Below are 23,330 nucleotides of genomic sequence, written 5' to 3'. Positions count from 1 at the left end.
TATCGGGTCTTTTCTGGTTACGGGTCGCCATCTAATCGGGTCAGGTCGCAAAATTCCCAGGCTCTATTAAATCACAAATTCGGGTTTGCTCGAATTCGGATCGAGTCACTACGTTGGGCCCATAGAAACAGAAAAAGAAGAAACGGAAAAGGAAAAGAATCGCAAATTATCCAAGCAATGACAGACGTACTTTCCTTACTCAACCTTTCTATCCTCGTATTTAATCACACCCCCCACAGTCCCACACACACTTCTCTTCTCACATTCTCAAGTCTCAACAACCGCCGCCGCTGCCCCTATTATTTCCCCTTTCTCTATTTCATTTATTTTTCTCTTTAAAAAAATAAAAATATCATTTATTTTCTCTAATTTTATATTTTTTAAAAAATTGATAGTCCAGATACATCAGGTATACTGCCACTTTTCTGCACCACATTCATTCCTCTGTGTTATTGTTATTCAATTTTTGTCTATTTACCCGATTCGGTATATATCCTATTTTTAGACCCGTCAATCATTTTCTTATTTATTTACTGTCCCAAATCTTTGAACTGTACTTAATTCAAGATTTCAAGTATACTTGCTTTAACAAGGTGTTGTCATCACTGTCAACTGTGCACTGTGCAGGTTCAGTTTGATTTAACTTTTGTTTCTAATTGGTAAGATTTTGTTCCTCCGTTTTCTTTGTCGTGCTAATTTCATTTTGCATTCTCTCTCGTTCATTTCTTTACGTTTTCCTCAGTCGTTTCTTTGTGCTTTCAATTTTTTTTCAATACATGTGCTTGTTACTTTTTCCACTTTTTGTATTATTTATAAGTATTTATTATCTTACATTCTTTTCATTTGTTTGTACTCAATACTCGTGCACGAGAAAGATGTGATCATGTGACCACTTTATATTGACCAATTTTGGGCAAATAGTAACTGCTTTCTAGGACTAATTTTTTTTTTCAAAGTGGACACTTTTTTGCCAAAAAAAATATTGAAAATGCCGTGTATAATAGAATTGTTGCTCGTATTTAATTGGAGCACATCCTCTGTCTCATCTCGTATGCCGACCTTTTTCCCTTTCTATCACATCGTCAATATAATGATGTGCCAAAAGGAGAAAGAGGTCGGAAATAAGATTAAGCACGGAAATGAGACATTTGATTTGAACTATTATTTGACGGCCCAAGTATTATTGTTCTTGCCATGGAACTTACTGGACTCGTGCTACTTTTGACACTAAACTAATTAACTTAGGATCTGTAATTTGTGCCTTTTAAGTTTGACGGCCCAAGTATTATTTCATTTTAAGTTTCTGTAATTCAACTTAGGATCTGTAATTTGTGCCTTTTGTTTTTGTATAATGTTTGATGCTGTTCGAATAGCTGAAGACATGATCACAAATGTGCTGCCTTTTGTTTAAAGATTTGGTTTTTGCATTCGTTATTCCAATTTTCGCACTCTCTTCAATAAGAGAATCATATAAAAGAATGCTCTCGCAAAGTGTAAAAATCAACAAGAACAATTTCAAGACCGACTCCTAATATAAATGCTCTATTTGTAGGCACACTGTGATAATTGAGGCCCAACTATTATATTTATTCCTATTACACTGAGCCCTCATGCTTATTTTTGACTTCGTCTATTTAAAACTTACTGATTTATTGGTTAACAGAATCAAAAAATTACAGATGTTTGCAAGCAAGAATTTGATGAGTTGCTGACTTGCTGCTGATACATTTGAATTTCTTTTCCATCCTGAGATTAATTTTCGTACAATTGATTATCATCATGGATCGCAAAGATACATCAGGGTTCGTCAGTGGGGGAGTATGGTGCAGTGGCATGATGTGTAACAATTAATGTTGCTGCTCTCTTGTATATACATACAATTATGTTAATAGAGATATTAGTTAGACGATACATATATTTCGAATAAAACAAGATGGATGACTCCTCATGTAGAATGGATGTTGGCTTGAGCTGTTTCACGGAGACTTCCTTACGACTGAATTCATCCGGTTTTGTTGGCGTGGCTCCTGAGCTGTATGAAGGAGGATCTAGCAAACGAAAGTTGAATGATATTTCTTTAGATCTTGATTTGGATTTGGGTTATTCAAGAAGTTCAAATCTTTCTGATCCCGGAATGCTTGAAACTCTTTCTTTGGACTTAAATCTAAGTCTAGGAGCTAAGAGGCCGTGTAATGACATAAAACAGTCTAGGACGGAAATCAAAGATGGAAACGAGAAGCTGAGGGTTGATCTTGAGTTAAGCTTGTTAACTGGGAGTGTAGAATCTGATCTCACTAGTGTTGGCATCGAACAATTTGTAGACGAAGGATCTACATCATCGAAATGGAAACAAGGAGGCCTGGTTTCTCTTGTAGAAATAAATGATCCTGGGACTTCAGTTTCGGAACAGCAACGAAGAAATAAGGTTAAGACTTGCTTGTTTCCTGGCTGTCGAAAAGTTGCAAGAGGAGCGTCAGGTCGCTGTATCTCTCATGGTGGTGGGCGTAGATGTCAAAGGCCGGGCTGTCAGAAAGGCGCGGAGGGCAAGACAGACTTTTGCAAGGCTCATGGCGGTGGTAGAAGGTGTGAACATTTAGGGTGTAGCAAAAGTGCTGGTGGACGAACCAATCTATGCATTGCACATGGAGGTGGAAGACGGTGTACCTATTTGGAAGGTTGTACTCGTGCAGCTAGAGGAAAATCCGGTCTTTGCATCCGTCATGGTGGTGGTAAGAGGTGCAAGCTGGAAAATTGTACCAGGAGTGCAGAGGGTGTTTCTGGTCTTTGCATTGCTCATGGAGGCGGAAGACGGTGCGAGTATCCTCACTGTACTAAAGGTTCTCAAGGGAGTACTAAATTATGTAAGGCCCATGGTGGTGGAAAGAGGTGCACCTTTCCTGAGTGCACTAAGGGTGCCGAAGGAAGCACCTTGTTATGTAAACGTCATGGTGGTGGTAAGCGATGTACTTACCAGGGAGGCGGGGTGTGCACCAAGAGCGTCCATGGCGGGACCTTGTTTTGCGTGTCGCATGGTGGTGGTAAGAGGTGTAAGACACTTGGATGCACCAAGAGTGCTAGAGGCAGAACAGAGTTTTGTGTGCGTCATGGTGGCGGGAAGAGGTGCAAGTTTGAAGGATGTGGAAAGAGTGCACAGGGACGGACTGATTTCTGCAAGGCGCATGGCGGAGGGAAGCGTTGCTTGTGGGGCCAGCCAGGGTCAAGCCTAGGTGAAGATGGCGGCGTTGATCACCGTGATAAGTTTTTGGAGGGAAAACCGGGTTCGTGTTGCTCATCTTTGCTCTAGTCCAAGACAAGCGAGTCCATGGTAATGGAATTTTGTTGGCACGAACATGAAAGAAACCGCCATGAAACCCTTATTAAACCAGAAAATGATAATATCGTAGAAGGAAACTCGAGTCACTGGAATGGTTTCGCTTATTGGGGTTATGAACATGACATAATGGCGCTCGAGACTGCGCTTCCTAAAGATGGTCCCCTAATAAGCACAACCGGGGAATCCTCATACTCGGCATCTCTACCTGAAGGGAGGGTGCATGGAGGAGCACTCATGGCCATGCTAACAGGGAACTGATCAGTCAGATGATAATTGGTGCTTCTCTGTTCAAGGTTCGATGCTCGACGCTGGGGTAGTTAGCTACTTAGCTCTAATAGTCGATCTTAATTTCAGTTTAGTGACTTGTTTCTATCTCATTAATGAAGTTATTTTTATTGGCATCCGTATTTTTATAAAACACATGTAAACATTTACTTAAATCAAAGCTTGTTTTATAGATGGAACAGATTATAATCCACATTTTTGTTGTACGCTCCGACTGCATAACATGGTACTCCACAGTAAAATTTGGCCGTGGCATCGATTCACAGCAGAGTCGGTATCAGGCAAAGTTTAAAAGGTTATTTTGAAGGCTGCAAATTAATCAGTTTGCTGAAAAGGTTATTTTGAAGGCTGCAAATTAATCAGTTTGCTGTAAAAGTATCAAGGCCGATAATTCTGCCAGTGAGGCTACTGCATTAAATGCCAGGCTAGTTGCAGCAGTCAAGGAAAAGGGAGTAATTGTAGCGTCTCGTGCACTGTGGAAGCATTTTGAGAAGAAACTTTCTATCATTCTCATTACACCCTGTCGTGAGCTAAAACAAGGGTTAGTTGCGCAATGCAGGAGCATTCCAACCAGAAAGAGCAAGCAAAAATACTGCCTTCCATGAATATAAGAGATTTCTAGCATTTTCTAAGGAAATATAATACTCCATGAATGAATCAATCAATCAATACTATATATTAATTCCAGAAACCAAGGGACTTCAATGATATTAAATAAATTTATACAAATTAATTATACTATATAGTTTTAAATCAATAGCATTGTGTGATGGACCTAAACAAGGGACTTCAATGTAAATATTATATAGTTAAATTTAGAGAACACGTAATATGGTAATTTTCCTTAAAATAAACATGCCTCACTTATGGTATTAATTAGTATAAAGTTGTTAATTATTTTAACATAAATAAATATAATATAAGTATATTATATTTTGGAAACTAATAAAAAGTAAATAAATCAAGCCAGATTTCCGAAAAATATAATATTCCATAATTATTTTGACTTAATTAATTTAATGCATATATGTAATATATTTATTTCGAGTAGTGAGAGTAATAAAAGTAACCTTGATTGGATATAGTAATCACTCATTGGATACTTAAAGAGTTGAAAATAACAGAAGTAACAACAGTAGTGAAATTATCATTATCAATATTAATGTACAAGTAGTGAAAGTAACAATAATTAGGTAACAATAATTACGGCGGGAGTAGTGAAAGTAAAAGTAATAATAACGAATGTAATAAAAGTAATAATTCTAGGAACAAAATGAAATATATATATGAAAAATTAGCTAAGCAATCAATTTGAGTAAAATATTAATAGCGGGAGTAGTAAATTTGTCTCATAATTTATTTCACTGTAATTTTAAGATACACTCCATATCATAGAAAAATATATTAATGATATTTATGAGTTATGCAACTTTAAAATAGTTTTAGTTAATTGAAAATATATTTTAATGCTAAATACAGGTAGCCCGGGCGAAGCTGGGTACCCATACTAGTATATAAGTATTCTGAGAGATTATTTGCAACAAGTGTTCTTAAGGTCATTTATAAAAAAATCCTATTTATTAAAAGAACAACCACAGAGCTGATGTGTCAGCCTGTGGTTGAAAGTTGACTATTCAAATGCACTTTTTTGTTTCCTGATTTTCAGGGCCATCATGTATTTGGGAATTAATTGAAAGCCACTGTTCATTGATAACCAAAGTAAATCTGTTCTTAAATTGTTTAATTCCAAAAGTGTTCAACTATAGTCATTGAATCATATGCATTTCCAATACTGAATAAAAATAAAAATTATATATTATAATTACAATAACAATATTTTTATATTTCTGTAATATAAATCGATTATCCTATTTATTAATCCTCTATTTTATTAACTTCATTGATAAAATAAAGAATACTGTAACTCTTTATTCAATAATGACGTAAAAATTAAAAAAATAGCAAAAGCAACAAATAAAAAATGCTTCAATGCAAATATTTCCCGATTGAAACGAATGTAAAAAGTTCTATTATTAATCTAGATCTAAAACAAATGTAAAAAATATCTACCTAATAAATGTGAAACAAAAGGTCTTTTATATATATAGGAAAAATATAAATATATATTTTAACAAAAAAACATCAGTAAATATTTATATCAACAAAACTAATTTATATTATCTTCAACAAAAATCCGTCATCTACTGTTGCACCCAGGGGCGGAACCAGGAACGAAATCCATCTAGGGGTAGATTTATAGACAATTGAAACGTATTGGTTAAAGACAAATTCAAACCGTTGGCAGATCCATGTATGAGTTTTCGGATTCCTAGACACTTGAAAAGTGAATTTTTTTGTGTATTTTATCCAATTTGTGGGTTAAATAAAATAAAATTTATACTTTTTACACAAGATTTGTCTTAATATTTTGTTTGAAATCCCATAAATTAAATTTTACGGCTCCGCTACTACCGTATCAAAATAATCAATATTGAAGATTAGCATAAAAGATGGTATAATATTGGTTTATGAATTGATATTAAAAATTATGAAAAACTTCCTTTGTGTGGGAGTCGAACCACTGTCTCCTTGATAAATATACAGCTCAACAACCAACTGTGCTACTTTCTGCTTATGCTTTCTCAGTACACAAAATTTTATTTGATATTTTATTTAGGGCTACAGCCCTAGTAAATTTTACCTCACAAAGTACCCACTTTTTCTCTCTCTGCAACACTATTTATGTGGTCCCCTTTCTCCATTAACCCATTTTGTTACCATTTTAACTCACGAAATATCCGCCACAAATGGTAACCCGTCACAAGGGAGACCAATTGGTACAAATATATGTAAATGGATGGATCAAGACAAGACGGAGATAGCAAAGACGGAAGAGTGTATTAGTGGAGGCTTTTATGTGAGATTGTGGGGTTAGGGTTCTTTTTGTGACAATAGTTTTATGGGCCAAATTGTTAGATGAGTTGTATAGGTCCATTTTAGATGATATTCTGTATTGTATTGTGTTATACTTTCTCCGTTTCAATTAGTTGTATACATTTGCGTTTTGAGCACTATTTATAAGTGAGGAGAATTTTCATTATATTTTTTGATGTATAACATAAAAGTTATTATCAAGTACATTATTTATTAATAACAAACATATACAACTCATTGGAACGGAGGAAGTATACAAGTTAAAGTTGTTATGTATTAGGTTCAAAGCACGTGCATTACAACGAGATAATTCACTTAGTTAATTATAATTATGATAAAAAAAACTTAGAGCTTATTAAGTGTGGGTTGGCCCGTTCTACTTCACCCGCTATTTAAACGAGTTTGGTTATAAAAGTATATTAAAATAATGGGTAATGGACAATACCGCTTAAACTAATCGGGACGTATAATTAAGAAAAATGTACATGGGCCGCTCCACCAGGCCCGCTAAATTTTCTATTTTCATAAACCTACATTGTTTTTGGTTATAGGTAATTTCGTTCGAGTAGGTCTGCTGAGAGACGGTCTCTTAATAAGCTTTATTGAGAGACCACTGTACAATTTTAAGAAAAAGTGGTACTAAAGGTAATAAAATAGGTACAAATCATGATTAATGATAAAATGTGTACATTTATTATGTAAATAGGTACGAAATTATTATGTTACGATCAACAACAAAACAGGTACGAAATACAAATAAAAGAGTACAAAAAATTGGTCTCTCAATAACTTAGTGAGAGACCGTCTCTTCCAAGTTTTAGTGATTTCGTTTAGGTTAACAACAAGATTTTTTGTTATAACTTTGAGCTCACGAGCCAACGGGTAATTAGGCGGCCTTGGACAATCAACTAAGCCCGCAATGGTAGACACGGGTTATAAAATTAGCCTGCAATTAGGCATGTCCATGTCCCTTAAAACCCGCTAATGATCACCTCTAATATAGGCCTATCTTAGGTGACATTTAGTTACGACACAATTCCTATCTAAGATAGACATATACATTTTAACCTTAACACCGGTCAAATAGTATTGGTAAGACAGAAAAAAGTTCATAGAGACTAGCAAAATATTATCCTATCTAGCTAAATGAAAGAGTATTTCACCATTTCATTTTTAAGACGGATATACCCCTCTTAAGAGAAACTAATTAATCTTACGAAGGCCAATTTCCGAAAAGAAGTGATACAAGAATTTGACTTTAAATATATGAGTTATGTTGGTCCGTCAAAAGATGGTGAATCTTATAATATGTGTGATAGGAGTATTATAACTACCCACTTTAACAAAGAAAAATAATAATAATTTAAAATAACTACTCAATTATATGAGGGGTGATCTCACATAATCATATTGTAAAACCATCTTATATAGTAGTATATGTACATCAATACATGATCCATAATCTTCGTATTAAATAATACTCCCTCCAATTCACCATATTCTTCCATATTTCCTAAAACGGTTATTCAGGTTTTCTTCCCCTTTCTATTTTTGGTAACTTTTTACTCTTATTTTATTCATACCTCTCTCCTATTACCCCACCCACCCAACTCTTTTAATCCTATTTTATTCCTTACTTTAATATTTGTGGCCTACAATTCATTATTTAACTCTTAATTATTCATCCCTCTCTCCTATTATCAAACCCATCCAACTTTTTATCAATATAATACTCCATTTCTTAATTCTTGTGCCCATAGTAAAGAGGAAGAAAATAGAAGATTGGAGGTAGTACGAAGTAATGACTAATCAAAACATAATAACTAAAATAATACTCCCTTCGTTCCGGTCAATTGTTGTCGTTTGGTTTTAGGACAGAGATCAAGGAAAAAGAAGGGGGCCAATTATTAAATGACAAGTGGATCAAATTGCGTGTGAATGCTCAAATTGCTCATCAAGTTTATTCTTAAAATAGAAAGGATAACAATTGACTGAGAGACATCCAAAAATAAAATAGGATAACAAATGACCAAGATAGAGAGGGTACAATTTAAAATCTTAACTATGATCATTATTTTTTACATCTTTTTTAATAAAAAAATTGAAAAAGCAAACACGTGCAATTTGCACGGGTTTAAAACTAGTGAAGAAGAAACAAACAACCATCAACTTGGAAAGATGAGCAATTAAGAGATAAAAAAAGCAGGTTTGCTAAAGATCGCCCCTAGTTTTACTCATCTCGCCCCTAAATATTACATTTTTGCCCTTGAGTAATTAAAACTCCATATACTTTCCTTTTTACTCATTTTCGATTTTAAATTTAAAATTTCAAAAAAACCGCTTCAGAAATTAACAAAACAAAACCGTCTCAAAATAATACGAAATAGCGATTTAAATTGGACAAAAATTGACGATTAAAGAACCAAAAAACTTACAACGATCATAACTTTGTGCTCGGGTGTCCGATTTTGACGAATTTTTTTTTCAAATCACTTAACTCGACAAGACGAACGCAATAGGAAAAAAAAATGAAAAATGGTCCACTCGTGTAAAAAACACGAATTGACCTAGGCCGATTCATGTGGTTTACATGAACCTGCCTGGGCCAGTTCGTGTAATCCACATGAACTGGCCAAGGCTGGTTCATGTAAACCACACGAACCGGCCTAGGCCAGTTCGTGTTTTTCACACGAATGGTCCCACTTTCCAATTTTTTTTTTTTTTTTTTTTTTTTTTACCATTGCGTTCGTCTCGTCGAGTTAAGTGATTTGAAAAAAAAATCGTCAAAATCAGACACCCGAGCACAAAGTTATGATCGTTTGAAGTTTTTACGTTTCTAATCGTCAATTTTGTTTCGAATTTAATCGTGCTTGATTATTAATTATCGTAAAATGGGTCACCGTCACTCATATTTTGAATTACCAATAATTAGTTTTGAGAATGTTTTAGAGTAAAGGGCAAAGTTGGAAAGTAAAATGAACATTAGGGACGAGATGAATAATATAGGGGCGATGTTTAGTAATTTTGAAAAAAAATCAGTGAAGTGCAGTTGACTGACTTGACCCATCATTTCAAAAGGCCATGGCACTGAACGGCACTACCGCACTAATGTAAGACACATTTTTTTCTACTCAATCAACCCCCTTCCATACGTTGCACTTGAAACATCCACCCAATCCCGCCGCGTCATCTTCTCAAAAGGTCAAAGTCAATGTCAAAGTCGTTTACGGTTTTTAGTTAAATGTCTAGCTATTTAAATCATGCTTAAAAATACCTAACAAACTAATTGTTGGTTAACACCCAATTATCCAATACAAGTTTGGTTCAATGTCATAAGATATTACATCTTTATTAAATAGGGTCAATTAATTTTTACACTCTTACAAATATCAGTTTTCAAAAATTACTACCTTATAAAAAAAAACTCCTAAAATTATTAGCTTATTAAGTATTAAGTATTAGTGCATACAAATTGCTACCAATTTCCTTTTTTCGGTCACTTAAAAGAGAATATTCCGTCAATATTTAAAATTTCCCTCCAAAACTTAAAAATTCTGAACAAATTACCCCTCTCGTTATTTCTATTTATTTTTGTCATCTCTCTCCTTTCTTATTCTTACTTTACCAATCGTCTTCATCTCCTTGTTTATTTTCTTCCACTATACCCTTAATTTTTAATTGCACAAAAAAGAGGATTAAATTGCAAGAAATTAGGGATGCGTACTTTATCGGCAAATTATAGAAGAAATCCAGACCTTAATTTGATTATTTAGTGGAGATAGAGAAATTAGAAAGAGGAGTGCGTGAGTTAAAAGAGGAGAGATAAGGTTTATTAAATGAAGAGGAGTGTGTTTAGTGAGTACGAGAAGGGACCAATCTACTTAATTGAAAGGGTATTTTCGTCAGCTAAAATAAAAACACACCGGAAAAGGGAATTGGTAGCAATTTGTATGCACAAATGGTTAATAAGGTAGTAATTTTAGGAATTTTTTTTATAAGGTAGTAATTTTTGAAAACTGGTATTTATAAAAGTGTAAAAATTAATTGACCCTTAAACCTATTAAATATGTTAGTACATGAAAGGATACATAATTTCAGCAGTAAACAAAACAGCATAAAATTGTCCATGAGGACCGGAATAAAAAACATGAAGAATATTACCCAGCTCGGCAAAAACATGTAAAATGGTAACTGAATAATGCTCTGCATCAGGATATAGATCAAGAAACAAAATACGATATTCCATATTATACAAACAATAACAAACATACAAGCCGTTCGAACGTTTATTGATTTAAATGTAAAGTAACATTATAGTTGCATATTTTCATGAAAACATTACAAAGCTAGACCGACTACAAGCCAAAAGCGAAACAAGATAGAAGCGGATTTTGATAGTGCTATCACGCTAAGTATCGCCTTTGAATTCGGACCAACATGAGAGTAACCACCACGTAAAGCTTGTCATAAGCATGAATCCAGGCACGAAAATAGGCAATCCTCCAGGATCTTTTCAACACCAAAGACACCACAAAACGCCCAAAAGCCGGTTATAAAACCCGAGTGCAATCGATGTATAACCCTAGATCAAATGCATTGTCTTTGCGTTTATGATGAATTTCATTTATGGTAGATCCTTTTCCGTCTCCATCACCAGGACACTTATTTGGAAGTGGTTCACCACAAAGCCCAGGATTCCCCGCAAATGCGACGCATCGAAGCCTTGAATCGAGTTCTGACGGAATTCTTCTGAAAAGTTGTTGTTTGCCAAGCTCAAAGTCCCTAAGAAATTCAAGTCTGCAATGGTTGAAGGGATCGCTCCAGAAAGATGGTTATTCGAGAAATCCAGGGACTCGAGAGACTTCAAGCTACCTATCTTGGAAGTGATTGACCCACTAAGATTGTTCCCTGAAAAGTTCAGGGAAATCAACCCTGTTAGGCATGAAATTTCACCTGGAATGCTCCCTCTTAAATTGTTACCCGAAAGATCCAAGCTTTTCACAAGTTCCAGATGATTAGCATCATTGTACAAGTATCCTTTCATTACAAGGTTGATATAGTCTTTGTATGAGCCGCTCATGGTTGAAAATGTCCCATTATAATCATCTGTCACAATCGGACGGCTCTTTTTCTCTGTCATTGCTTGAAGCTTGCATAGGCACAGTGGTATGACACCAGAGATATTATTCATAGATAAATCAAGAATTTGAATAGAGGGTTGGCAGAGTTCCGGAGGTATGCTTCCTGAGATGGAGTTGTGTCGAAGACTGAGAACAGTCAGATTGTTTAGCATACGCCCCAAGCATTGCGGTATATCTCCAGAAAATAAGTTGTCTCCAAGATCTAAAAATGACAAGAAAGTTAATTTACACAAGGACAGAGGTAGCTTCCCTGAAAACTTGTTATTTCTCAAATGCAAACTCTGTAAGAAAGATAGATTAGCCAGTGAACTAGGAAGCTGTCCCGAAAAGCTGTTATTTGATAGATCGAAAATAGATATGAACTGTAACACAGACCAGCAATCAGGGAGCTCACCTGAAAAGTTGTTATGTGACAGGTCTATAGCGAGCCCTGGATTTTGACACAAAAAGGAAACAGGACCAGAGAAACTATTTCTTGAGAGATTCAAATATCCTGTATTACTGAAAAAAGATGGGATGGTTCCTTCAAGAAAGTTACAGCTCAAATCTATGCCAGGATTCATGTCAAACACAAATGGGAAATCTGTAGGCAATTTACCGTGAAGTCTATTATGGGAAAGAATGATATAAGTAGCACTTGAAGAAATGTTCCAGAACCAAAATGGAATTGTGTCTGAAATCCCTGTATTTGACAAATCCAACCTAGAATAATAAATTTGCGTTCTAAGCCATTCTGGAAAACGAGAACCTACGCCACAAGAAGCAAGACTTATAGTGTCCAAATGAAATGGAGGAACCCAACTAGAGCCCACGTCCAAGGTCAATGAGTTAAAGGAAATATCAAAGTAACTTAAGCTAGACAGATTTGCGAGATGGCTAATATTAAGATTGCCTTCTAATGAGTTGGAAGAAATATCCAAGTGTCTGAGCAACGAAAGCTGACCTAGGCTGAGATGCACGCTACCATTCAATCTGTTGTTTTGAAGTTGCAACACTTTCAAAGACCTAAATACAGAAAGATCAGGAATTGGTCCAGTTAGTTGATTGTTGTGCACATCAAATATGGAGAGACTTGAAGGTCTCGTAAAATAAGATGGAAGTGAACCATTCAGCCTGTTTGAGTGGACACTAAGTTTATTTAGGCGGAAAAACATAGTGAAATCGGGAAGTGAGCCACTGAAAAGGTTCTTGTGTAAGGAGATGACTGTAAGTGACTCATTTGCGCAAGTTAAGGACAGGAAGATGCTAGAAATATCACCCTGGACGCGATGATTTAGGGACACATCCAAACTACCTAAATGGCAACAACCTCCCAAGGAACTGGGAAACGGACCTTCTAGACTATTCTGAGAAAGGTCAAGATCTGAAAGAGAGTGCATTTCTCTGAATCTATTTGGAATTGAGCCATTTAACTGATTGTTAGATATGAACAAGCTGATCAGAGAGCTGTGATTGAAAATCCAATACCAACTAGGCGAAGATTCAAGATAGTTGTACGAAAGATTAATGTACGCAAGTGACTTGGAAGAATTAGCATTGAGTTGAGAGTGACGTATAACATTAGGGAGACCGCATAGACTCAAGTCCAGATGCTTAAGGTGAGGTAGGTTGCTCACAACCTGGAGCCAATCTGTGGCTTTACTGAGACTAACACCATTGAGAACTAGGCGCTTTAATGAAGTGAGACGTGAAAGCATGCTAAGTGAACTTGCGTACATTGAATTGTAAACGTTTACCTCAAGTGTTTCCAGTCTTGTAAGATTTCTGAGTTCTTGAGGAATCACCCTTCCTGGATCCTCATCAGTGAAGAGAAAAAGATGTCTTAAATTGGTGAAAGATCGAATGAAACTTGGGAATCCTTTAGTGAAAGATACTACATCCAAGTCCAGCCGCAGGCTAGCCAAGTCATCTACCGAATGCGGTGAAGGTTCTCGTAAGACCAGAGATAATGCGTCACCACATAAATTAGAGGGGAATATTACAGGTAGATCAAGGCCGATTATTCTGCCAGTGAGGTTACTGCATGAAATGCCAGGCCAGTTGCAGCAGTCAAGGAAAAGGGAGTAATTGTAGCGTCTCGTGCACTCTGGAAGCATTTCGAGAAGAAACTTTCTATCATTCTCATTACACCCTGTCATGTTAAGCTTTGAGCTAAAACATGGGTTAGTTGAGAAATGCAGGAGCATTCCAACCAGAAAGAGCAAGCAAAAATACTGCCTTCCATGAATATAAGGGATTTCCAGCATTTTCTAAGGAAATATAATAATATATAAGTATTTTGAGAGATGATTATTTGCAACAAGTGTTCTTAAGGCCATTTATAAAAAAATGAAGAAGAAACAAACAGCCACCAACTTGGAAAGATGAACAGTTAAGAGATAAAAAAATCAGTGAAGTGCAGTTGACTGACTTCAACCATCATTCCAAAAGGCCATGGCACTGAACGGCACTACCGCACTAATGTAAGACACATTTTTTTCTACTCAATCAACCCCCTTCCATACGTTGCACTTGAAACATCCACGGTCCACCCAATCCCGCCGCGTCATCTTCTCAAAAGGTCAAAGTCAATTATCCAACACAAGTTTGGTTCAATGTCACAAGATGTTACATGTACATTCACTAAAAGGTTACAATGTACATTCATTGGATTAGCTATGGACAATGGGGACTAATATCTTTATTAAATATGTTAGTACATGAAAGGATGGATTTGATTTGGAAAATAACACATAACAATCTCACAAAATATAATCAGACAAGGTGACCTGACAAATAAAAATACAGTCGGGAGGGTTGAGGGTGAGTGGCAGTATAACGGGTGTTTTTATACAATATACTCGTAACTAGGGGCGGATCAGCTACTGGCTGTATGGGCTACAGCCCAACCCATTTTCAGAGTTAAAAAATTATAGTTCATTAGACATTCAGCAAAATGGAGTAGTATAGTTGGTAAAATGTGCTGCCATAAGGTTGTCACTGGTTGTGGGATAGGATGTTAGGCGCTAGTTTGATACCTATAATACTCAATTTTTGCTTATTTTTGTCCTTTCAAAACTCTTTGTATTTAACTTGTGTTTTTCAAAGCTTTATGCACTAACACTGTCCACATTTTCCTATTTTTTTTGTTGCTGCATTAATTAAATCGTAACAATATGGTCTTTGTAAAGAAAGATAATGATAAATACTTGCATCACTAAGTTGAATTCCAAAAAAGTTAGTATTAGTCATTTTGACAATTAAAAAAACACGAGTACTCCGTATTTCAAAAAGGTAGGCGGGATCGTAAGATAAGATGGTTTGTTAATTTAATTTACTAAGCAACTATTAACAAAATTGTGGGCAGCATTGAAAAATATTTTTATACGAGTAAATACTTTTTAAAAATTTGCTCGGATATTTTTATAAGAAAAAATTAGTATCCTGTAATTCTAATTAAAGTGGTTTAGGCTACAACAATAAACTAGGTGGACTTTACATATATACAACCATATAACTTCGCATGACAACTGACCACCGACTTCGACCTAACCCTACATCAATCAATACTATATATTAAATCCAGAAACCAAGGGACTTCAATTTAATTAAAGAAAGTTATACAAATTAATTATATTATATAGTTTTAAATCACTAGCACCGTGTGATGGACCCGATTAAGGGATCTCAATGCAAATATTATATAGTTTTGCTTAAAATTAAATTATATACAAGCTTGGTAATTTTCCTAAACATTTGTAAGAGATTAAAACATGGTCAATTTCCTTAAAATAAAATAATTAATTAAGATGGTCAATTTCCTTAAAATAAAATAATTAATTGAGAAGGTTAATTTCAAGGAGACTAAAAGAAATAAGATATTTGGTAATTTTCCTAAATATTTATAGAAGACTAGAAGATGGTCAATTTCCTTAAAATGAAATAATTAATTAGTATAAACATGCACACTTATGGTATTAAATATTATCATCATAAAATTATATATTAAATTTAAAATCTATGCAATTTTATTAAACTTTATGGTTTATTAGATGTATAGATATGTTAATTATTTAACATACAAAAATATAATATAAGTAGGTTATAAATAATTCAAGTTAGATTCCATAATACTATAATATTGCATAATTTTTTCGATTTGATTTAATGCATATATGTAATATATTTATAAATATATAATCCTCTTAAAATTGCATGCCTAAGTAGTAAAAGAATTGTAATAACATTGGATATAGTTATATGATAGTAATCACTCATTTGAATATTAAAAGTAACAATATTATCAGCGAGATTAGTGAAAGTGGCGAAACTACAACGGGAGTAGTGAAATAATCAATATTAATGCGGCAATAGTGAAAGTAACTTGATAATTACGGCGGGAGTAGTGAAATTATCAATATTAACGCGGTAGTAGTTACAGTAACAATAACTACGGTGGGAGTAGTGAAAGTAACAATGATTACGGGCAAGTAATGAAATGTTATTACTATTGTTTAATTAATAAGAGTAAAATATTAATAGCGGGAGTAGTGAATTTGTCTCAAAATTTATTTAATCGTAATTTTAGGATATGTCATAGAAAAATATATTAATGATAAATTTATGGGTTATGCAACTTTAAGTAATTTTATTTAATGAAAATAAAAATTTAATGGTAAGTAGAGGTAGCCCGGGCGAAGCCGGGCACCAATACTAGTACTTTTAATTCCTGGATCCCCCTCTCGTAACACTAATTAATAAATCAACCTTGACAATATCAGAAGCTAGTACTTCAAGTCCAAACTTACAAAATTCTACTCCCTCCAGACGGGATACCTTCTTCTTAAGGGAAACTAATATTGCTCTATGCTTAAAAGCATAATAAAAGTCAACAATTTGCTCAAACTGCCGCAATCAGTAAAATCACCTGAATTGGGTCTCGATTAATAGACGAAGGATAAATCAATTAAACAGGCAATTAACAGAAGAAAAAAGTAATGAGAGTAACTGAGTACCTTAAGCTTAATTAGCTACTTCATCACCGGAAGAATAGTTTATTTCTTCACCCTTCGAGAAAGCTACTCCGGCTATTAAGAGATAATGAGTTACCGTGACGGGCCTGTAGAGTCGAGCACGAGTCGGATTAGTTTGGATTGGATCGATCAAGTCCAATTATTTCAGATACGGATCAATTAGAACCGTGTTATTTTCAAGTTAGGGGTTTAAGGAGGGTATCGCGAAATACAAAACGTAAACAAATAAGCGCTACAAACTTATTCCCTTCGTCACAATCACTTATATATCTTTAATTAAAATACTCCTTCTAAAGGTTACAAAATGTAGGTAAATAAATAAATACGACGAAGGAAGTATATATTATGGATTTCAAAAGAAATTACTTAAATATTACAAAATGTAAACTACAATTATAGATTTGAAAATATGAGACTAACAAATTTTGATGGCATTAATAGTACAATGCTTAATTTCATGATCAAGTCTCAAACCGAGATATAAGAATGAATTGCAAAAGATATGTTGCGGACTGTAAATTAATCAGTTTGATGTAAAAGTGGAGAGAAATAACCAAAGTACTCCTTTCATCTCAATCATGTATTTATATTTGATTAAAATATCTCTCACAGATAATAAAAAAGGAAAATAAATGATCAAGATACACGGATTTCATCTTAAATTTCCGGAGCTGGATAAATTAAGAGCCTAGCAGGAGTGCAGGCCCTTAAAACGTCACAGACAATACATAATTTCAGCAGTAAACAAAACAACATAAAATTGTCCATGAGGACAGGAATAAAAAACATGAAGAATATTACCCAGCTCGGCAAAAACATGTAAAATGGTAACTGAATAATGCTCTGCATCAGGATATAGATCAAGAAACAAAATCCGATATTCCAAATTATACAAACAAGCCGTTCAAACGTTTATTGATTTAGATGTAAAGTAACATTATAGTTGCATATTTTCATGAAAACATTACAAAGCTAGACCGACTACAAGCCAAAAGCGAAACAAGATAGAAGCGGATTTTGATAGTGCTATCACGCTAAGTATCGCCTTTGAATTCGGACCAACATGAGAGTAACCACCACGTAAAGCTTGTCATAAGCATGAATCCAGGCACGAAAATAGGCAATCCTCCAGGATCTTTTTACCACCAAAGACACCACAAAACGCCCAAAAGCGGTTATAAAACCCGGTGCAATCATCGATGTATAACCCTAGATCAAATGCATTGTCTTTGCGTTTATGATCAATTTCATTTATGGTAGATCCTTTTCCGTCTCCATCACCAGGACACTTATTTGGAAGTGGTTCGCCACAAAGCCCAGGATTCCCAAATGCGAAGCATCGAAGCCTTGAACGAGTTCTGACGGAATTCTTCCGAAAAGTTGTTGTTTGCCAAGCTCAAAGTCCCTAAGAAATTCAAGTCTGCAATGGTTGAAGGGATCGCTCCAGAAAGATGGTTATTCGAGAAATCCAGGGACTCGAGAGACTTCAAGCTTCCTATCTTGGAAGTGATTGACCCACTAAGATTGTTCCCTGAAAAGTTCAGGGAAATCAACCCTGTTAGGCATGAAATTTCACCTGGAATGCTCCCTCTTAAATTGTTACCCGAAAGATCCAAGCTTTTCACAAGTTCGGATGATTAGCATCATTGTACAAGTATCCTTTCATTACAAGGGAGATATAGTCTTTGTATGAGCCGCTCATGGTTGAAAATGTCCGAATAGAACTATGCATAACAATAGGAAGGCTCTTTTTCTGTGTCATTGCTTGAAGCATGCATAAGCATTGTGGTATGACATTTAAATATTATTCATAGATAAATCAAGAATTTGAATAGAGGGATGGCAGATTTCTGGAGGTATGCTTCCTGAGATGGAGTTGTGTCGAAGGCGAGAAAAGTCAGATTGTTTAGCATACGCCCCAAGCATTGCGGTATATCTCCAGAAAATAAGTTGTCTCCAAGATCTAAAAATGACAAGAAAGTTAATTTACACAAGGGACGAGGTAGCTTCCGAAAACTTATTATGTCCCAAATGCAAACTCGTAAGTTATATAGATTAGCCAATGAGCTAGGAAGTTGTCCCGAAAAAGTCGTTATTTGATAAATCAAAAACAGAAATAATATACTCGGACTCAGACCAAAGAATCGGAAGCTCGCCCGACAAGTTGTTATGTGAGAGGTCGATCACGAAGCGAAAAGGAAGTTCGACACAAAAAGGAAACATGACCAGAGAAACTATTTCTTGAGAGATTCAAATATCTTTGCATTCTGAAAAAAGATGGGATGCTTCCTTCAAGAAAGTTAAAGCTCAAGTCTATGGCAGGATTCGTGTCAAACACAAATGGGAAATCAGAGGCAATTTACCATGAAGTCGATTATGGGAGAGAATGATATAAGAAGCGATTGAAGAAAGGTTCCAAAACCACAATGGAATTGTGTCTCGAAATCCCCGTATTTGACAAATCCGATTCAGAATAATTAGTTTGCGTCCGAAGCCATCCGGAAACCGAGAACCTAATCCACATGAAGCAAGAGCTATAGTGTCCAAATGAAATGGAGGAACCCAACTAGAGCCCACGTTTAAGGTCAATGAGTTTAAGGAGATATCAAAGTAAAGTAAGCTAGAAAGATTTGCGAGATGGCTAATACCAAGATCGCCTTTCAGTGAGTTTGAAGAAATATCCAAGTGTAAGAGCATTGAAAGCTGTCCTAGGCCTGGATGCACACTACCATTTAATTTGTTGTTTTGAATTTGCAACACTTTCAGAGACCTAAATACAGAAAGATCGGGAATTGGTCCAGTTAGTTGATTGTTGTGCACGTCAAAGATGACAAGACTTGAAGGTCTCGTAAAACAAGAAGGAAGTGAACCATTCAGCCTGTTTGAGTGGAGTCTAAGTTTACTTAGGCTAGAAAACATACTGAAATCGGGTCTTGAACCTTTGAAAAGGTTCCTCTGCATGAAGAGGGTTGTAAGTGACTCATTTGCACATGCCAAGGACCGGAAGATGCTAGAAAGATCACCCTGAAGGTGATGATTTTGAGACACATCCAAACTACGTAAGCCGCAACAACCACCCAAAAAACTGGGAAGCCGACCCTCTAGTCTATTATGAGAAAGGTCAAGATGTGCAAGAGAATGCATTTCTCTGAATCTATTTGGAATTGAGCCTTTTAACTGATTATTAGATATGAACAAGCTGATGAGAGAGCTATGATTGAAAATCCAAGACCAACTAGACAAGGATTCAAGATTGTTGTACGAAAGATCAAGGTACGCAAGCGACTTGGAGGAATTTACATCGAGTTGAGAGTCACGTCTAACATTAGGGAGACTGCATTCACTCAAGTCCAGGTGCTCAAGGTGAGGTAGGTTGCTCACAACCTGGAGCCAATCTGTGGCTTCACTGAGATCAACACTATTGAGAACTAGGCGCTTTAATGAAGTGAGACGAAAAAGCATGCTAAGTGAACTTGCGTACATTGAGTTGTAAAGGTTTACCTCAAGTGTTTCCAGTCTTGTAAGGTTTCCAAGTTCTTGAGGAATCGCCATTCCTGTATCCTCGAAATTGACGAGAAAAAGATGTCTTAAATTGGTGAAAGATCGAATGAAACTTGGGAATCCTTCAGTGAAAGATACTACATCCCAGTCCAGCCGCAGGCTAGCCAAGTCATCTACCGAATGCGGTGAAGGTTCTCGTAAGACCAGAGGAAATGCGTCACCATACTCACCACATAAATTAGAGGTGAATATCAGAGACAGATCAAGGCCGATTATTCTGCCAGTGAGGTTACTGCATGAAATGCCAGGCCGATTGCGTAGATCATCGGAAAAGGGGGTAATTGTAGCGTCTCGTGCACTGGAAGCATTTCAAGAAGAAACTTTCTATCATTCTCATTACACTCGTCGTGTTAAGCTTTGAGCTAAAACAAGGGTTAGTTGCGAAATGCAGGAGCATTCCAACCAGAAAGAGCAAGCAAAAATACTGCCTTCCATGAATAAAAGGGATTTCCAGCATTTCTAAGGAAATATAAGTTTTCTGAGAGATTATTTGCCACTAGTGTTCTTAAGGGCACTTGACATTTATAAACAGCACAATCACACTAGCAAATTTATAGAAAAAAATGAATGAAGAACCAAAATAAGGGTGTCCACCATCCACAACAATAAATAAATTTATCACTTTAAATGTTATGACCACAATGTGCATTATATCTCTACAGTCAAGAATCGAACCCCAGAACTCATAACAAAGACGCGCGTGAGTAACGACTATGCCACACCTATATTTAGTTATGGGGAAAATATTTGCGTCCTCCCTACACCCAAAGAAGGATGACCAAAATGGAAATTAAATATGGTAAAATTCTCAGTTGGGTGTAAAGTATTTCTCTAGTTATGCATCATTTTCTTAAATCTTGTCCCTACCATTAGTTGACTGACTTCACTCATATATCATCATTTTAAAAGGCCATGGCAGACTGTGAGAGACTTGGTCTACTCAATCGCCCTTTCATACGATATCTTCCCGAAAGGTCAAAGTCAATGTCAAAGTCTACGGTTTACTTAAATATCTCATTGTTAAAATGTCTAGCTATGTAAATCATGCTTACTAATACCCAACAAAGCTAATCAATAAATCAACCTTGTCAATGTCATAAGCTAGTACTTGACAAATCTAGAGGATAAACTACAAAAAAATTTGCGGAAACTGAAGCAATCAATAAAATCACTGAATTGGGTCGATTAATAGACGAAGGATTAATCAATTAAACAGGCAATTAACAGAAGAATAAGTAATTGGAGTATATAATAAGATTTTGGGAAAAATGTGAAGTACCTTAAGTTAAGCTTAGTTACATCATCACCGGAACAATAGTTTGTTTCTTCACCCTTCAAGAAAGCTACTCCGGCGTTTAAGAGATAATGAGTTACCGTGACGGACCTGTAGAGTCAAGCACGAGTCGGATTAGTTTGGACTGGATCGATCAAGTCCAGTTATTTCAGATACGGATCAGTTAGAACCGTCTTATTTTCAAGTTCGGGGTTGGGTTTAATAGGAGGTGTCGCGCAAAAAGTGGTAATTTAGTTCCGGCCCTTTTTTTTTGGATTGAAATTATCTGAACTGAACTAAACTTAACTTAATGAAGCTGAACTGAACTTAATAGACCTGAACGGTTGAACTGAACTGATCTGAACTGAAATAAAAATAAAATATAATAATAATAATAATAATAATAATAATAATAATAATAATAATAATAATAATAATAATAATAATAATAATAATAATAATAATAACAACAACAACAACAACAATAATACCTATAATAATAATAAATGTTATAATAATATTATTCTTTATTATTAATAATAATAAAATATCAATATAATATAATAAGTAATATAAAATAAAATATTAATATAATAATGAATATAATAATAAATATAATCAATCAATCAATCAATACATATATATAAAGCAGAAACTTTTCAAGCGATATTAGAGAGTCCAACTTTTTTAGAATCAATACATATATATAAAGCAGAAACTTTTCAAGCGATATTAGAGAGTCCAAGTTTTTTAGAAATCCTATAATTTAAAGAAAAATTTAATAAATTGTCCTAACAAGAGCAGATTTCTAAAATAAATTAATAAAATTAACCTAATAAGAGTAGATTTTTAAAAACAAGTAAATTTTATTTAATTTTATATCCTAATATAAGTAGATTAAAATTATTAAATTACACACATGTATATAAAGTGTAGTAAGTATAAATTTCCAAGTAATTGTAAGTTTAACTTCTCATTCTATCTACTTCTCATTCTATCTTAAGTTGAAAATGAACTAAAATATTATTAAATGTATCCTACCAATAGTAAATTTCTAAAAAAAATGCGATATTAGAGAGACCAACTTTTTTAGAAATCCTATAATTTAAAGAAAAATTTAATAAATTATCCTAACAAGAGCAGATTTCTAAAAAAAATTAATAATATAAAACAAATAAAAGTAGATTTTTAAAAACAAGTAAATTTTATTTAATTTTATATCCTAATATAAGTAGATTAAAATTATTAAATTACACACATATATATAGAGTGTAGTGAGTATAAATTTCCAAGTAATTGTAAGTTTAACTTCTCATTCTATCTTAAGTTGAAAATGAACTAAAATGTTGTTAAATGTATCCTAACAATAGTAGATTTCTAAAAAAAAATTAAAAAATTATCCTAATAAAAGTAGATTTCTTAAGAACAAAACAAATTTTACTTAATTTTATCGTAATATAAGTAGATTAAATTTATTAAATCACACGCATATGTATTTTAGTGAGTATAAATTTATAAGTAATGGTAACTTTAATTTCTCATTCTATCTTAAGTTGAAAATGAACTAAAATGTTAAAGATATTTCATAACAAATGGGAGGCAGTTTAGTACTTTATATTTCAGTTGAAAATGAACTAAAATGTTAAAGATGTCTCATAACAAATGGGAGGCAGTTTAGTACTTTATATTCCATGACTATTTGTGATATTGACATAGTGTTTTCCGAGTGAATTTCTTTTGTAGGAAACAACGATATATGGGGAGGATTTGTATGATTAATAATATTGACA

The 23,330-nt window shown here is 34.6% G+C and overlaps 4 protein-coding genes across 4 annotated transcripts in view; 1 reads left to right on the top strand and 3 right to left on the bottom strand.

Moving 5' to 3' along the window:
• Positions 1 to 189: 189 nt before the first annotated feature.
• LOC141656666 (uncharacterized) overlaps positions 190 to 23,330 on the top strand; it is a 30,400-nt gene continuing 7,259 nt past the window's right edge. The window contains exons 1-3 of the mRNA XM_074463641.1: positions 190 to 409; positions 628 to 659; positions 1,664 to 3,627. Coding sequence (XP_074319742.1) covers positions 1,934 to 3,304 — 1,371 coding nt within the window. The 5' untranslated portion in view covers positions 190 to 409; positions 628 to 659; positions 1,664 to 1,933 and the 3' untranslated portion in view covers positions 3,305 to 3,627. The remainder of the gene's footprint in view (positions 410 to 627; positions 660 to 1,663; positions 3,628 to 23,330) is intronic.
• LOC141656664 (receptor-like protein EIX2) overlaps positions 10,739 to 23,330 on the bottom strand; it is a 398,824-nt gene continuing 386,232 nt past the window's right edge. Inside the window, exons 9-11 of the mRNA XM_074463639.1 lie at positions 16,689 to 16,792; positions 13,431 to 13,845; positions 10,739 to 11,896 (exon numbers count right to left, since the gene is read on the bottom strand). The gene's annotated coding sequence lies outside the window, so the exon portion shown is untranslated. The remainder of the gene's footprint in view (positions 11,897 to 13,430; positions 13,846 to 16,688; positions 16,793 to 23,330) is intronic.
• Positions 11,178 to 13,940, bottom strand: LOC141654802 (receptor-like protein EIX2). The gene has a single exon (XM_074461919.1). The coding sequence runs from the start codon at positions 13,938 to 13,940 to the stop codon at positions 11,178 to 11,180; it is 2,763 nt and encodes a 920-aa protein (XP_074318020.1).
• Positions 18,987 to 21,740, bottom strand: LOC141656667 (receptor-like protein EIX1). The gene is made up of 2 exons (XM_074463642.1): positions 21,547 to 21,740; positions 18,987 to 20,565 (listed from the first exon to the last, which is right to left on the bottom strand). Exon 2 carries the CDS (start codon positions 20,256 to 20,258, stop codon positions 19,020 to 19,022), a length of 1,239 nt encoding a protein of 412 aa, XP_074319743.1. The 5' UTR covers positions 20,259 to 20,565; positions 21,547 to 21,740; the 3' UTR covers positions 18,987 to 19,019.

Source organism: Silene latifolia, chromosome 5, assembly GCF_048544455.1.
Source record: "Silene latifolia isolate original U9 population chromosome 5, ASM4854445v1, whole genome shotgun sequence".
Taxonomy (NCBI): Eukaryota; Viridiplantae; Streptophyta; class Magnoliopsida; order Caryophyllales; family Caryophyllaceae; genus Silene; species Silene latifolia.
Note: the sequence above shows the minus strand (reverse complement) of the source record. Positions and strands in the feature narration are given on the sequence as shown.